This window comes from Harpia harpyja, chromosome 14 (genome assembly GCF_026419915.1).
Source record: "Harpia harpyja isolate bHarHar1 chromosome 14, bHarHar1 primary haplotype, whole genome shotgun sequence".
Classification (NCBI taxonomy): domain Eukaryota; kingdom Metazoa; phylum Chordata; class Aves; order Accipitriformes; family Accipitridae; genus Harpia; species Harpia harpyja.
This window is the reverse complement of record NC_068953.1, coordinates 17,196,149-17,212,826: the sequence shown is the minus strand read 5'-3', so window position 1 is coordinate 17,212,826 and position 16,678 is coordinate 17,196,149. Positions and strand designations below refer to the sequence as shown.

The following is a 16,678-nucleotide window of genomic DNA, read 5'->3' as shown; positions in this document are numbered from 1 at the left end:
TTTGCCTACCATCCTGGAAGATTTCTAAGTGTGTGTTCACTGAAATGTACAGCATTGCTGAGGAACCTATTGCATTTTGCTACTTTTACTTCATCTAATGATCTCGTTCTACAGTGATGAGTTTGTTTACTTACTTTTGGAGGTGACACTGAAATCTGTGAGAGTTGACCCTTGAGATGAGACTTCACATTACTTACAGAGTATGAATATTAGTTTAATCTCCTTGTAGACATCCATAGACTTACTGATGGGTGCAGTATGCACAAAAAGTATGTTTTTCTTCATGCTGTGCACATTATTCTGTGGAGGTTTTTTTTAGTACATCCTTCTGAAGCTACATAAAGGTACTAAATCTTCAGGCTTTAGCTGTGCTGACTGTAACCAAAATGATCAATTCCAACTTACAGTTCTACATAATATCTAACAAAGACGTTTTCCCTACACACTCATTGGAACGGGTAATTACTGTAGCAACTACAGACTAATTTGAAGTGTTAGCTGTTAATTAAAACACTACAGAGGTGTACGGTTGTCTTTTGGTGTAACCAAAGCTCCTATTCAAACTTCATTAATCACTTTACAGTTATTGTGTTGAGGAAGGTCAGGACAATCGAGATGCCCGATCGGCCTGGAGTAAACAAATTCCTTTCCTCCCAGGTAGCATGCCATTTGCGAAGCCACTGGACATGCTGTACCCATGGGCATGGTATCTCCTTTGTGATCCAATTCTCAGCGATAATTAAATGTTAAATTGGTGCTGTCAGTGCTCTGTAAACCAAACCAGGTATCTGCCCTCTGCTGGAAATTTAACCCAAAATTCCACGGATGAATTAGCGTGCATCATAATTAAATAATCAAGTCTTCCCTTTTAATTCACTTGGAAACAGGAGATCTCTCTTATGGAAAAAAGATCAGCTTTCTTGACAAGCTAATTAAGTTGCCAAACTGTCCGGCACAGTACATATTAAGCTAACAGACGTTAAGCATGCTATCTCAACCTGTTCATTTTCTTATCATTTCTGCTGATCTTAAGTCCATAATGTTTTGCCACTGTTGATTCATCCATAGTTACAGCAGAGTTCATTTACTCCCTTGGATTCGTTGATTATGCATTCAGCTATCAGTCTGTCAGAGTTTCGTCTGATGATTTTGCTTTTTGCGTGTTGTACTGATATTAAATAACACTGATTTTTTTTTTATATGCCTTTTTAAACTCTGTTCCAAAAAGCTAGTGCCACTCGGTTACATAAATGTTTATCCATGAGTTATTAAATTAAGGTGAAGTTTTTAGAAACTGCCAAACTATTAACAGAAATTATATATAAGCACTCAGGGTCATAAATAAGATTAAACAACAGTCTCGCCCTGTACTATGTATCATTTTGTGTGCAAAAAAAACTATTAAAGCTTTTCTTCTTCAGTAATAACTGCTAGAGGTATATAGTGGTAAAATATTATAATTCTTTAAACTTAGTGCCCACATATATGACATTACTGTGCATAGTGTCATAAATCAGTATGAGACAATAAAACTAGTGAAGAGGAAAACCTTTAATGGTTTTGCTTTTATGCAAAATTACATTGGATTTTTAAGTAGACTTTTTGTTTCACCTACCTTTTTATTTTCTTAAGAGTTCTTGGTTAGGAATACACAAGTCATTGTTAAATAGCCAATTATAAATGTTTGTCTTCAGAAAGACAAAACTGGAAATTTATTTTGGGCACGTGTGAGCATTAACAATAATGCTTTCTAACTTATATGCACACACACATACCAATCTTAAATACAAATGCAGAAAGTTCATTTTGCTAGTATTTTCTGTGGGTCCTTAGGTTATGATAAAGAATCAGTCATTACCTGTTTTACTTCACTTTGATTGATATAGCTGTGTATCTCGCTGTCTTACCACTGAAAATACCCATAGGACTGCCAAACTTGTGTGATAAATGTTGTTTTACGTGCAGATTCTGAATAATGGATATATCATAATTTTATTTCATTGAAAGAAAATGTGAAAGTGGATGAGTTCATACTTACAAGTTTGCCGTTACGCTGTATGAAAGTCTTTGATGTGTAGATTTTATATAAAACATGCAGATGTAAAAACCTGCTTAATAGTTTCATTGTAACTATATTCTTTTGATCAACTGTTTTCATCAGTCTTTCTCTAGAAATGCTATATAAAATTGGTTTAACGTGAAACATATTAGCTCCAAGTCATTTTTCTGTGAAATTAGTGTATACGTGTTGCATATATGTATAGAGGTAATTTTATGGGTTCTCAAGTTATTTAATTTTTTTTCCTCATGCAGGGCATATCATGTCCCAAGTGGAAAAATACTAGCAGTAAAGGTAAGATATTACAGTAATTTCCTTTCTCTCTTTCTTTCTCTCCATTCTTTCTTGACCTTGGTTTCCTTCCCCTCCCTCTGATTCTTAGATCTCAATTTGTTTATTGCATTAAAGTCTACATTGTTTATGCAGGAAAACCCCAGCCCATAAATTCAGTAATTCCAAAGCACAGAGTTCCCAGAATCCAGGTTTTGTCCACCGGGAATCACTTGGCACTGTGTGTAGGTACCACCACGTCTTCCCGTGGGGTTACATGGATGTGTCCAAGTGCAGTTGTGGTTTGTGTCTCTCTGGTGACTGACAGAGATGCTGCTTCACCATCCTGAGCCCTGGCGTTACAGGAGCGGGGACGGAAAGGTCGCGGGATGTCAGCCTGTACCTTTCTCTGCTAATGCCAAACTGTCCCCAAGGGCATATTCTTCAGTGGTCTCTGCAACCTCGTTTTTAAATAAAGAGAATTTCCCTCTTTTCTTTGGGATAATATTCTGTTTTCCTAAGAGATTTTTGTGGTTTTAACAGCTTTATTTAGTTTAATGTCCCCCTCCCCACTTGTTTTTTATCTACCTGATTTGGGGTTTGGTGGTTTTTTTTTTTTTGGTTAGCATTCTTTGCTAACAGCAGTGAAGCTGTATACTGTAGTGCTATGTGGTCAGATAAATACCAGTCTTGTCTGAAAGTTCAGTTAAAGCTGTGGTAAACAGTATGCCAACTCTCGTATGTAATTTGTTAAATTAAATTTGTAAATTAAATTACTAATACTGTTAATCTATAAAAAAATTGAAATATGTCCTTTTTTAATATATCAAACTTTTTTTTTTTAATTTGGCAATTTTGTTAAAACTCAAAGCAGTAGAGACTTTTGGAAGACAAATTAATTGTTGCATTCATACAATTCCAATTAATAGTTTGGGATCTTAAAGGTGTATTTTAAAAACATAATTTATGGAATAATTAGTTTAAAAACTGTAAAATGGGCGTTTGGGCTCTTTTATTTTTTTGCTGTCTTTACATAATCATTAAATACTGGTGTAACTGAGTTAAACTGAAAGAATGTGGGGGTGGGAGAGGAGGGCAAGAGAAGGATTGATGGGAGCTGGTTGCTGCAAGCAGAATTGGTGTTAAATGGAATTTAAAGATGTAACATTATACTAAAACTTCAAATGAAGCATTTATATTTACCAGGCAATATTTACATATATGGGTAACTTTCAGATTTGGGCTCAGATTGTCTTGGTGCTCCAATCAGATATAAGTTACTAAAAGGAGATTCTGCCCATGTTTTGGCTTTCCTGAGGATCACATAAATAAATTCCTTCACCCCACTAGGAGAAAAGCAAATGCTTACTACTAGATTTGAAGTTATTCTCTTCATGTGGAAAATATGGAAATTAAAATAACATCCAAGTAACTTCTAATTATATGGGATACAAATATCACTTGAAAAAATTTTGGAAAAAGTCACTTTGAAAAAGTCCTTTCAAGTGGTATCTGTCATTCTGAAACCTGTCATGAGCAGTAAGACAGGAATTCTCTGAGTTGTGATAGGCACAAAAGTACAGAAAATTTAATATTCAAAAATATTTCTTATTACAATTGTCAATGCGGGACTAAAAAACCTCTTCCCCTAAGTGCTGGGGTTGCACAAGGATGCTGCTTTTCCCTGGTACCTACTGTATTGCTTCCTCAATTTTCAAGCTCTACAGAGAGCATCATCTGTGCCAGCCCTGCTTGGCGTTGGCGTTGCTGCTCGCCAGCCTGCCCCGTGCTGCTGTGGGGCTGTGGGTGCCCTCAGAAGCTGCCTGGAGAGGAGGTGGAGCATGAGAAAATTCACACAGGCAGGAAGGGAAATGAGTTCACACTTAGCAAGGTTAATTGAAATCCACCTCCCTGTGGCAAAAAGCCTTTTCCCCCAGCAATTTCACCTTCTTGTTTCCCTCAGAGTCCAAGGGTTTGGGTAGTCCTCCTGGATAATTAGCATCCTGAAGATTGGGGAAACTGGGTTCTCTTGTAGATGCTACTCATGGTGGTCCTGTTGCTCTCAATTATACTTTTTTTTTTTTTAGTGTGATTTCAGAAGAGATACTACATCAACATGTGTCTGTTATCATAGTTTAAAATAACATGCTCACAAGCTGGAGGTCAGGAAACCTGCTATAATAGTGATCGTGCCGGCTTGCTCTATTAAGAAAATTACTTACCACATCTATGGCTCAGCATAGCCAGCAATAAAAAGAGGATGGTAATGCCAGTGTCTTGACATGATCATCACACGGATCAAGTGTTTTGACAGAGGATTACCACACTAATAGGAACATCACTGGATGGATCTGTGAAAGCAGAGTTCTGCATTTTGGGGGCTTTTTTTGACAATAACATACAGATTTGATAGGACAAGATAACATGCTGAAAACCTGTTGATTAAAATGCTGTCAGCTGGTAGATAATATTGCAAATATATTGAACAGGAAAACAACCCAATGCTAATTCCTGTGTTATAGACCAACGCTGTGTCATTACGTATTTTATGTAAACTTCACAGCTAGATAATGTGCAGAGGATTTAATATGTTATTCAAGGGTAACTTTTTTCTAATTAGAGGGAAAAATCCAAATGAAAAATTTGAGTGTACACTGGCTGATTGCTATTCTTCAACTGCTTTTAGTTTCTCCTGCTCTTAAGCTAGCATTTAAATGGACCATTTGATTAATCATTTGTATACTGACTATAATACTCCCAAATTTCCTTTGAGTTGTACATACTGTAAAAGACAATTATGTCGCCACAGATTAAATAAGTGAATTAAAACAGAATAGCAGCTTAATTTGACCTGTGATTTTGCTCTCGTTCCCTTTAGTGGAACGTATGCCACTCCAGCAAATAGATGAAGTCATCCATGACAGCTTGTGATGAATTGCCGTATTTATACTGTATATTTTAATAGCCTCACACTAATTTAAATTGAGCACAGAGTAAATTATAATTCAGTCACTTGACTGCTTGTATTTAACTTGACAACTCATCCTTATTTGTCCTGGAGGTGTAGTGGAGAGCAGAGGAAATATGCTCAGGTGTTCCTCTTTTAAAAATTAACCCTTCTCACTTGACACGTTAGGTATGTTCACATACGTTATAAGCATGCTAAGCGATTTCAAGATTGCTGTATTTGAGGCAGGAACTTGATAAGGAAGATGTGCAGGAGTGCTTGGAGCCCCTTGCTGAATCCCAGAGGACCACCATGTCATTTAAATTTTAAAAAATGCTCCCCTTGTCTAGTACCCTTCTCCAGCTCTACCTGCGAGGCACCATTTCAACTGGTTTTGAAGACAGGGCAGGCACTGGAGCTTGGTTGCCAGCCCCTCTTCCCCAACTAGCCCAGGTTACCCTTGGCCCCATCTCTAGACCAGTCCTGTCCATCCACATCCCTGAGGCTCGGTTACCCCTTGGCAGGCATGGGTGGCTGGGGACCACTGGTCATCAGCAATCTGCCAAGCTCGTCTGTTCCTTGAACTTTTGTTGTAGCTTCTGATGCAAACTTGTTAAGAAACTCTGCTCCTGCATGTGTCAAACAGCGCATGTTATTTTATGCCGGATGAATTGGGGTTTGCTTTTCGGCTCTCAATAATTCTGGTAAAATAACAGTGATTTTTTCGCTACGAAGTTCTTTTCAAAGGTGCTGCTTTGGAGAAGTTTATTGTCTAATGTTACATCTCATTCGCTTACCTGTGTTACAGTTGTGGAAGTTGCAGCCAAATCCTTATTCACAGCTTCTTCCTTGGTGGCAATGGGTTTGAGGAGGTTTTTTGGTTTGATTTTGGTGGGGTTTTTTTTTTTTTTTTGGCTTTAACACTGTCCCAGCCCATGCTTAACACTGTCAGCTCACATATTCTTAAAAGTTGTTTCACCCATACAAACTTCATTTTCCAAATAGGCTTGGAAATTTGATACAAAAGGAGTATGACCATGCAGATTAAGGCAGTGCTATATAGATTTGTTTTTTTCCTCTTTCTGTCTCACATTTCAGCGCTATAACTAACATAAGGTTCCTCCAACCTTGACATCAGATGGGTGTCTCTCCTGTGTTGGAAGTCACACAAGCCACGCATGTTTAAATGGAAGAAAATACTTCTGTACAATAGTTATGCAGAGAAGGTGAGACAGTGGTCTCTCCTAATTTATTTTGTGGTGATATATGCTTGCCATAGCATTGCAGTACATTTCTGTACGTGTGCTACCCTAAAGTATCCTGAACACTTGTAAATAGGGTAGCCGTGCTTTTCCAGGTTATCATCACTATTAGAATGCAAAGTCTGTATGTAATTATAGTTAATGCAAATCAGCCAGAGACCTTTCTTCACGCCAGGTCTTGGTTGATTGGATGTCAGTGATGTATTTGACACTGATCATGCTAACTAGTCATTGTTCAGGTCGGTGAAGCCTTCACAGTAAACAAGGCAGGGAAATTTCTGACTGCAAGTAGAATGTAGTGAGATAAAATTTTAATTTTATACTGATGACAAGTTTAAATTCTGTTAATATTCAGTGGGTAAAACTGATGGTATTCCAGCAGATTATTTTAAGTTTTTCACGCTGGAAAAATGTAAGTGAATATTGTTGGCAAATGATTATTGATCTAGACAAGTGTGTTAAACGTTTCTTGGCAGCCCTGTATTACACTTACAATTTAGTTTAGTGACAGCTTTTATAAATAACCCTAAAGCAAATTCTTGATAGAAACAGGTTATCGTTTTTTCTTTTAGACAGATTTTGATACTGTAAAATGTGTGTGTTTGGAAATGGTGTCTCTGTATTTTGTTTTGTCAGCAGTATATGCAGCCTATAATATCTATTTTGCTAATTCTGCAAATTGACTAGATTTTGTTTCCCTTTAGCTTAAAGTATTAAACTGAAATATTGTGTGGTAGGAGTCTGAGCCTGGCTAAATGCATTCGGAGTCCATTTTGGTTTATATAGTAGTACTTAATAATTGAGCGCGCAAGTCTTCAAATAATCGTGGCAAAGAATTTTTTGTTAAAGTTGACTTTCAATGCTGGTTCTGTCAGAACCAGCATCCTTATTGAGAGGATCTGTCTTGAAAATCCTGAAAACTTATAACTCCAGTGCACCCCAGCTTCACTGCAGCACTTGGTACTTTAGTCCTGGTTAGCAGCCTGGCTCAAAATGATGAAAAACGAGGGCATGGGGGAAGGAAGCAGCAGATAAGCATGACAGTGAGCGGCTGGTTTGAGCTGCTGAGCGCTCAAAGTCAGGTTGTTTGTAGTTGTTTTGAGGAATGCTTTGGTGATGCTTGCCTAAGCATCTGTACCATCTGCTACCATCTGCATTTTTTCTGTATATTTAACAGTTTGCCATGTTTCGTACAATGTTAGGAATTGATACAAAAAAGGGGGTAAATATTAAAGAAACTGAAACTGTAAGAGTGGTGGTAAGAGATACTCCTTTAGGGCACCACTGAGACATTCAAAGATCCTTTCAATACTACAGTACTTATTTAGCCCTCAGAGTTACCATCGGCACATTCAGCAAGGCCTGCTGGGGTCACAGCCTTCCAGGCTTTTTCACCAGATGTCTTTGCAGCGAGAAGGATCGGTGCTGGACAGGTGAGGAGGAGGCTGTACTGAGCAGGAGCTGGGAGATGATCATACTTTGGGTGAATAAGCAGCAACTCTTGAGTTTACCAACCTGCAGATCTACCACGCCTGCTCTTTACGTTACGTGTGGGGCTTGTGTTCGAGATCTAACTCATCTCTTGGTCAAATGATTAAACCACAAACCCTATAACATTTCATGGATAAAATTGGCTGTATAACTTAGTTTACTTGTAACACATGACTTTTAAAAGCAAATAAGTCTGTCCTTCCATTTCCTTCCTTTGCTCATTGCTCTATTAAAATATTCTTTCTACCTATTCCTCTCTTTCCTTTTCTCACATAAGGATAATTAATACATGTATCTTCAGGTTTTTATTTTGAATCATTCACGTTTTAAGTCAACTCTGATCATATGTCTGTTTTTTGTAATTTAGGTCATACCCTTAGATATAACACTGGAACTCCAGAAGCAGATAATGTCAGAGTTAGAAATTCTTTATAAGGTATATAGATTTTTCTCATTTTTATTATTCTTGCTTATGATCTTCTTGCAGCAAATTTTAAAACAGACTTCTCTTTTTCCTTTCTTTTTTCCAGTGTGACTCATCGTATATCATAGGATTTTATGGTGCATTTTTTGTAGAAAACAGAATTTCATTGTGTACAGAGTTCATGGATGGTGAGTTGTGTATGTAGTGTGCTTTTGATTGCTAAGTATGTAAATGAGAAAATCGTATAAAGATGTGCTTTTCTGAATGTAGCAAAATGCAGTAGTATGACTTGAAAATGTGAAGTATTAATAACTTTGCAGGTAGTTTTTTTAAAAAACAGGTTAGTATTGGGATTGTGTTACATTCTCCATGGTATGCTGTATTTTCCTGAGTGTATCTTCGCTTACTTTTATTGAAAATGTAAATAGAACAGAAATAAATGCTAGCTTAATTTGTGGTTTGAAATTTGAGTCTTCCATACAATCTGTCCTCGCTGACAAAACAGCTGTTCCTCACTTTTACTGTTTTGATAGCCAAAACAGATTTTCTTTTAAAGAAATCTATTAACCCAATGTCCTATGTGTTTTCAGTGGAAATCGTCTCTTAATTGCAAGACAAGGACTTATTTTCTAACACAGCTGTTTAGCAGAGCTGTGTTGAGTTTCTTTTTGAGTGTACTCTTGTTTCTCCCAATGTGAATCTTCATACTGACAATATCCCCTTCCCCACAATCTGATGCTACTGTCATTATGGAGATGTATTAGTACTTCGCTTTGAAATCTTGTGCTGTGTGGCATTCTTGGAGAAAAGGCAGGAAAAGTATACTGATTACAGCAATTTATAATCATTGCTGCCCTCTGTGTATCAATTCTGAGAGCGTGTCTCATGACAGATGCAGTCCCCTTGTGTCTTGTGTGCAAGAACCCTCTTCACAGCATTCAACTTTTAACATCACGTTGTTGTTACAAGCAATAGTCTATTACTCTCTCCAGGATTTTCTTATGAGCCAGCATTTTATGCCCTATGCAGGTTTTTCACAAAGGTTCAGTTAAACTGGATATAAAGAAGTAAGGATCTTGCAAATAATTTACTGTGGAGGGAAGGCTTTCTGGCAGGAGAAATTTCCAAAGCCAAATGTGTACCATTAAGCATCATCGAGTAGCTGCTTTCTTTCTGATAGGGACCACGGATAAAGCCCTTTAGGGTTTTATGGTGCATTTTGTTTTCTCCCTGTTAAAATGTTCTGTTATTACTGTTATTTCTCTCTTTTTACACTTACTACCTCTGTCCCGGTGATCACTGTGCCCCATTTCCAAGTATGAGTATTCTCTCAGAATTTCCGTATTTGATGAAGAAGTATTACATTTTTTCAACCAAGCCCACAAATTAAATTCTTTGCTGTTCTCGTGCTGTGTGACTATTAGCCATTTCTCTGTTCTGTCCTTGCAGTTGCGCTCGGACTTGCAAGCCTGTGTTAAGCAGTAGTCACATGCAGTAGGGAAGCATCTGCTCATGTCAAAACATGCATCTGCCTTGGAGTATGTATGCTCCTACTAAATCAGAGATTCTTAAAAATGACGGACATAAATGCTTGCAGTTCTGAATTCTTGTTTGAAAATACTTAAGCCTTTAGGGTATGCATCCCTCATGATGTTGCACAACAATGGTGTTTACTGACCATGCACAAATTACTTGGAATTATACTGGAGATGACCTCTAGTCTGCCTCATGTTGTGCACTCCTTCTGGCAGAAAGCAACAGCAATCATTTAAAGGAAGAACAAAATGCAAATAAAGGGACCTTGCCATTTTTTTTTTCCCCCAAACCTTTAACTGTGATGTGTAAAGATGCAGGTAAAGATAAGAAAAAATACTTTCTTATCCTGCAGATGAACAGCTTTAACCTTGACAAATTTTAAGCCCTTTTGACTGTCTTAGGCCAGTTTGTAATATTTCCTGAATCCGTATCCCATGACTCTGTTTGCCCAGTTGTATCCTGTACCCTATTACAAAACATGGGTATTTCCTTTATGAATTACCTAGATACAGGTGGAGCTGCGTCTTTTGGGATACTCATGACTTAGGAGTACTTATAGGGAAAAGGTGCATGTATAGTACCATATTGGTTCTTTCCTGGTACCTGCAAGCAGGAAAAAGCCAAGTAACTCCAAGTCTGCAAATATCAAAACACTGAGGTTGAACTGACCTGGATCACCTCCCCACCTGCCAGTTGATCTTAAAGAGCAACAGAGATGTGAAATGATGCTTTCTGATCTTTGTCCTTTTATATTTATAGTAAAGATGATGTTCTTGCAAATAAAGGTGGTGAAATGTACTATTGCCTTTTACTTATGTTGTTGCCTCTTTTCCTTGAAACTGCTGAACACCAGCTAAATTCCCCTTAAAATCAGTGAGAGGTGCAGCTTATCAGACTGTACCTAGATGTCTATACATAGATTTGGGTGCTAACATTATATATTTGGATTTAGAAATGTAGTCCACTACAGAACTTCTTCTCCATAGAATAATGGCAGATTTCCCTGATTGTTTGCAAAAAGATACTTTCCTTCACTTTTCAAACAGCACTACCTTTAGTGCCATCTGTAATAGCAAGACTTAGCAGTTCGGTGTATAAAAATAGGTCTTCTTTTGTCCAAAATTCAAGGATATGTTATAAGCATTAACAGGAACCACCTGCCATATGATTGCTTTCTGTTTGGCTTTTGTAATGAGCAGTAGGTATCTGTGATGCTACATCCTTTTATTTCTATTAGATAGTACTTGCATTTACTTTTAAAACTGAGGTTCATTATAATCCACAAGCAATGTGGACAATAGAAGTTGAAAGATTAAACTTGATGAACGAATAGTAGTTTCAATGACCTGGAACCAGAGCAACATTAGTGAAGACAAACACATACTGTATCCATTCTATGATTCTATGATTTCTGACAGTAGAGACAATGAGGAAAATGAGGGGAGGAAAAACAACAACCACCACCACAAAACCCCAATCATTAGAATAAGAAGTATAGTATAAATAAGAACTATTGTATAATTAAGGCTGAAGACTGGAGTAAGGACCTTGTGACTTCTTTGGATTGCAGCATTTCAGAATGAATGGCTTTTACTTTTAAAAACTGAACCCCAAGCAAAGTACCAGGTGTAGTTTTCTTAACTGCTGAGTATTGGCCTAACTCTTTTCCCAGTGGTGTCATCAGTAAAATCCATATGTTACAGTGAGAGCAGAGTTAGGTCAGTGCTGAGCACTTCTGAGAACCTCAAGCCTTGAATAAGACAACACGCTCTTGCAAGCTAAGTGTAATATGCTCTGCCTGTGATCTGCTTGTCTTTTTTTTTTTTTTTTTTTTTTTTTGCCATTCTACTTCAATGTTTTTAATTCTCAATTTTAAATTTACTTTCTCGCCCAAGAATTTGTATTTCACCCCAGGGACATTTTGAACACTGTGTAGATCATGAATCTCCTGTGTGGAAGATAAGGGAAACAATCCTTCCCAGTCCCTTGGGAATGTCTATAGGACCGTTAGAGGGACTTGGGCTTCTTGCTTTCCCCATGAATGTATGATGCTGGCTGGACAGGGTTGTGCCAGATAGGTAGCGAGTTGTGTCCCATACTGGAGTTCACTGGCAAAACTTACCTGCTTGCCCAGGAGCAACTTATCTTTCATTTTCAGACATCAGTGTGGACACAGACTGCAACGCTCAACCAAACTTTCACTGGTTTGATCATCAGGAGGAAACAGCTTTAAGCATGTATCTAAGCATTGTATCAGATACCATGTAATGTTAGCACCGGGTTTTGGGGACAAGGGTTAGGATACTTTGGACTTAAGTCCAGTGTTGCTTTTTGGGATGACTTTGTGATTCCCAAGAAGTTATGCCAAGCCTGGTGGTTTTGAGTTCTCCAATTTCAATATTTTGTCCTGTGACTGGGAAGTTTTCTAAAAGGAGTTTTAGTATTAATGCTGCAAGCAAAAATAAGTAATGTGGGTAAAAAGAGACCTGAGTCCTATTTCATGTGTTTATTCAGAGTTTGGCAGATTTTTAAGGTCAGTTATTTCTGACACGGTTATTGTTATATCATTGATGGTGTTTTTATTAATAACCAAGGCCTAGAAAACCCTTGTGACTTCAAATCTAGGGCAGTATTTCATTTTGTATTACCTAAGCACGTTTTGTTTGTTCCTGCAGGGGGTTCTTTGGATGTTTATAGAAAAATTCCAGAACATGTACTTGGAAGAATAGCAGTAGCTGTAAGTACTTTTTTCTTTTTGTCTTTCAGTTTTTGATTGTGCATGTAACACATCTGATTTGAGTGTGCACATGGCCCTTTGGGATACTGAGCCATCTCCAGGATCTGTGTCCTCATTGTGTCTGTGTAAAAGGGAGGATCCTTCCTATCTTGTGCTCTTCCTAACCATCCTGTGTGCACAAGGACACCGCGGTTAAGGAAGTCTTCCTTTTGAATGACCAACACATGAGTTGCCAGAGGCTCAAGAAATGTAAAAGGATGTGATAAATTGAATAGGATAAGAAAAAAAAAATCATGAATTTGCTGCAGAACTGTGTGGTCACGTTTCTTTGTTATCAGCCTGCATAGGATGGAGCAGTCCTCTTAATCGCCTTTATTTAGCCTTTAAGTCCTTCTGTGCTATATGGTTCCTTTAAAAAGTGATTCAGAAGCCCTGTCTTAGCCCTTACGGTGATCCCTTGTCTGTTGCTTCTACTGATTCTTGTGTGTAATTTCCATTCTAACTGTCCTCATTCCGTACAAAGTAACTCAATTAGATTTGCTTCCCAGGTTGTAAAATTAAGTCAGTTCCTGTTATCAAAATGCAATGGCAGAACACATTTGCTGTCTTCCCCTGTGGCAGATGTACTCCTTAAGGCAGATGAGGAGGAGGCTGAAGTTTTTATTTGGCACAAGCCAGGCCTGACAAAGGCTGCCTGGGGACAGGCTGCTCTCTCACCCCTGTGCTGGGACCCTTCACATGTGAGCAGTCATGGTTGAAGAGCTAATAGTCATTTAAGGGATGATGAGCAGGGAGATGGTCTGTGATCTAGGAAGAGCTATCAGTCCCCAGTGTCTACTCAGTTTGGTAGCAGGGTGTTGACAGTGGGATCCTTAGAGCACCTGGTAGCCCATCATTGTGTCTCAGCAGCATTTAGTGTCTGTTGCTAGAAATTCACTAGCCATGGTTGAAAACTCAAATTACAGGAGGAAAAAAAAAAAAAGTTCCATATTTTGCCACAGTTGAACACAGGGTAAATGACCAACGTCTTAGTGGATCTCACAAGGGAGAGAGATACTGCTAAACAATTGCTAAATATAAGGAATACTTTGATAACTTAAGCAGTTTAAAGCATAACAAAGTTATTCTATCATGTGCCATTTAATTAAGTGCTGGGTTTTCGCATTCATTATACATCAAGCTGACAATTTAAATCCTTTAATCCAACACAGGCAGCTATTTAGTCTCTGTTCATTGTAATTCACAGCTCTACTTTCTCTTAATTTGTGTGGCCTGCCCAGGGTGATGAACATCCTTCTCTGATGCTGTTTCCTCTAAGTAGCTTCAAATCTGCTCATTATATAGCCTAGCAGTTTCTTATGGAATTTGAATGCTTTTCACCTTTAGTTCAGAGTAAAAACGTTTCATCTCTTCTTCCCTATGGAGCAATGAATGATAAGTTGCTCACAGTGTCCTCATATTCCTGACGCTAAGTAGCATGTGTATAGTGTAATAATACTGGGATGGGCCTTCAAGTGTTTCTTCAGCTGCTTGTTCCTTCTCTTTTTCCTTATCTTACTTGATGTTGTGTACTTAATACATCCACACTAACTTACCTTATCATTTCCTTACTTGCTTTTGTTTTTCTTGTCCCCCCATCCTCCCCAGCCCACCTGGCTTGGTATTCTGCAGATGTTTGCTTCCAATTTTTCACTTATCCATAATGGTCGTGCTTCAGCCCCATCTTTTATGTCTTGATATATATATTTTTTTGTTCACCTGCAGGGTCATGTCTTTACAAATCTGTTAGTTAGTGAGCATGACTCCCTGACATGGACGGTGAGCTGATACTTGACTTTTTCTAGTTATTTTATTTGCTGCTTTAGCAACCTGTACTGTGCCCACTGCAGTGCAGGGGGTCAGTAAAGAGATGAACAAAGGAGCGGGTGCCTTCAGAGAAGGAACTCGCCCCTTTCTCCTGCTTCTCCATAACAGAAGGCGTGCACTGAGGCTGAACCAGCACTGGCAGCTTCCTCTGCTCTGGTGCTGATTTTTTGCTCAGTTGGCATAGTAGACTTGTTGGAAGGAGGCAGTGAAAGCCTTTGTTTTCTCTAGAATTTATCAGTAGCAGAAGGAATGGCTCCTTTAAGTCTTCACAAATGGCTACCCTGCATCTTGGTGTCTGACATTTCAGTAGAGCCCAGCAGCCTGTTGTGTGGGTTGGGGCACCTTTTTGCCAAGTGCTGTACATAGACACCATAATCCCCACCCCGAACAGCTTGGGAAGATTACCCAAAGCCTGGAGGATTTCTCTTCGTGTGCTGATGAGAAGGAGAATGTCAAACAAAAGCTGGAGCTCGCATGGATGGATTCTGGGGACAAAATCTGGAGCTTCCATAGTCTCTCTTTTTCCAGTCTGTGTGTTTTCTTTCTACCTTCCTTGCACAATGTACACAGTCATTTGTCTTTTATTCTCCCGAGACATGTACAATGCATTAGTTTATTGAAGCTGCTTAATAATATGTGTGACCTGCACATCTGTTAATTAGAATACCCTTTTGTTATATTTGTAGAATTTTTAAAGTGAAACCATTTCCAGAGGAAAATGATGCAGGCACATATAGACATTTAGCAGCATACCAGCATTCCTTTTGCTCCGACTTGATGTTTTTCTTGCTTCCTTTCTTGTTATACAAATTTAATTGTCATGAAAAGTGGTGGACTGACAACCCTTAAAAACAATTGTCCTACTCACAGCAACGAGCACAAAAGGCACAGGAAATTCCAGCTGATCTGGAACAAGATCTGTGTCTGCTCCACACGACATGGCAAAGGGAGCACATTGCCCCTGCGCTCCACTTGCTCAATTAAACACTGAGTTGTACTCAAGGTCATTTTCTTGCACTCTTTGACCTCCACAGGCTGGGGCTGAACTACCTGAGAGACATCCCTTTCTCGACAGCCCTGACTTTCTGAAGCCAAAAGGATAGGACAATGTTGCTACTCATTTCCTTGAAATACTGGTATCAATACTTACCAGGTACCTGCGATGCACTGCTTAATGGGAATGAATGGTACTTGCTTTCTCGTATGCTCCTCTCCCCCAACCAGACTTTCTCATGATTTGGCAGGAGCCAGAGGAGAGTTTTGTCTGCTGAGACAATCAAACGTTTTCTGGTGACAGCAACGGTCACTGTATGTTTTCTGATGTGAACCCCTACCTGCTGAGAAGTAGACTGGATATCCCAGAGCCATGTAGCATATATGTAGTCTGTACACCATAGCGTTCCTTTGCATTCTTGTTATCCATTTCCCATTGAAGAAGCAATCACCATTAATTGTGATGGACAATCAGCTTTCAAGCTTAAATAGCAGGAATGTATTGCCGAGTGCTCTCTTGGTTATTTTTTTGAGGAGTAAAGGGTGGAGGGGGGTTTTGAGGCTGAAAGCTGGAATGCTGAAAATAAAGCAAGGCAGTGAAAATAAATCCTTAAAGGAGGAAAGTGTTTTCCAGGGCTTGGGGAGAAGGACTGTTTTTTCAGGGGCAGGATAAAGTAGTAAGAGAGGTAGAGTCTGCTGAGACTTGGGTCCCCGAGAAACTGGAGGGATCTCTGACTTCATCATAAAATTCATCCTGGTTGCATATATGAGACAGTGTCAATGAGAAGGGAAAATCTCTTTTCTTCCTTGTGTTCTTTATTTGTGCGAAGGGCTAGTGTGTTTTTTGAAAGGAAAAGTGTATCTTGGAAACCCCAAAGTGATGTTGTGCTCGCTCCTGTTTTCATACTGATGTCTACTTACTTGGGTCTGCTGATGTAAAATCTGTTCTACCTTTGCTTGCCACTTCACACATTTATTTTCACTTCAATTTCTGAAGCAGTGACATTGTGGACTGTATTTTGAGTGCTAATGTTGATTGAAGTTTTCCCTGAAAGGATGTGCACTTGAACTGTCAAGAGAGTGAGTGATTGAC

At 38.7% G+C, this 16,678-nt stretch overlaps 1 protein-coding gene across 6 annotated transcripts in view; it reads left to right on the top strand.

Moving 5' to 3' along the window:
• MAP2K5 (mitogen-activated protein kinase kinase 5) overlaps window positions 1-16,678 on the top strand; it is a 142,214-nt gene that overhangs the window by 43,714 nt on the left and 81,822 nt on the right. For 4 of the 6 annotated variants that reach the window (XM_052808877.1, XM_052808876.1, XM_052808880.1 and 1 more), the window contains 4 exons: window positions 2,314-2,353; window positions 8,397-8,465; window positions 8,560-8,641; window positions 12,665-12,726. In XM_052808877.1, coding sequence (XP_052664837.1) covers window positions 2,314-2,353; window positions 8,397-8,465; window positions 8,560-8,641; window positions 12,665-12,726 — 253 coding nt within the window. The remainder of the gene's footprint in view (window positions 1-2,313; window positions 2,354-8,396; window positions 8,466-8,559; window positions 8,642-12,664; window positions 12,727-16,678) is intronic. The other 2 variants (XM_052808878.1, XM_052808881.1) reach the window with 2 other exon arrangements.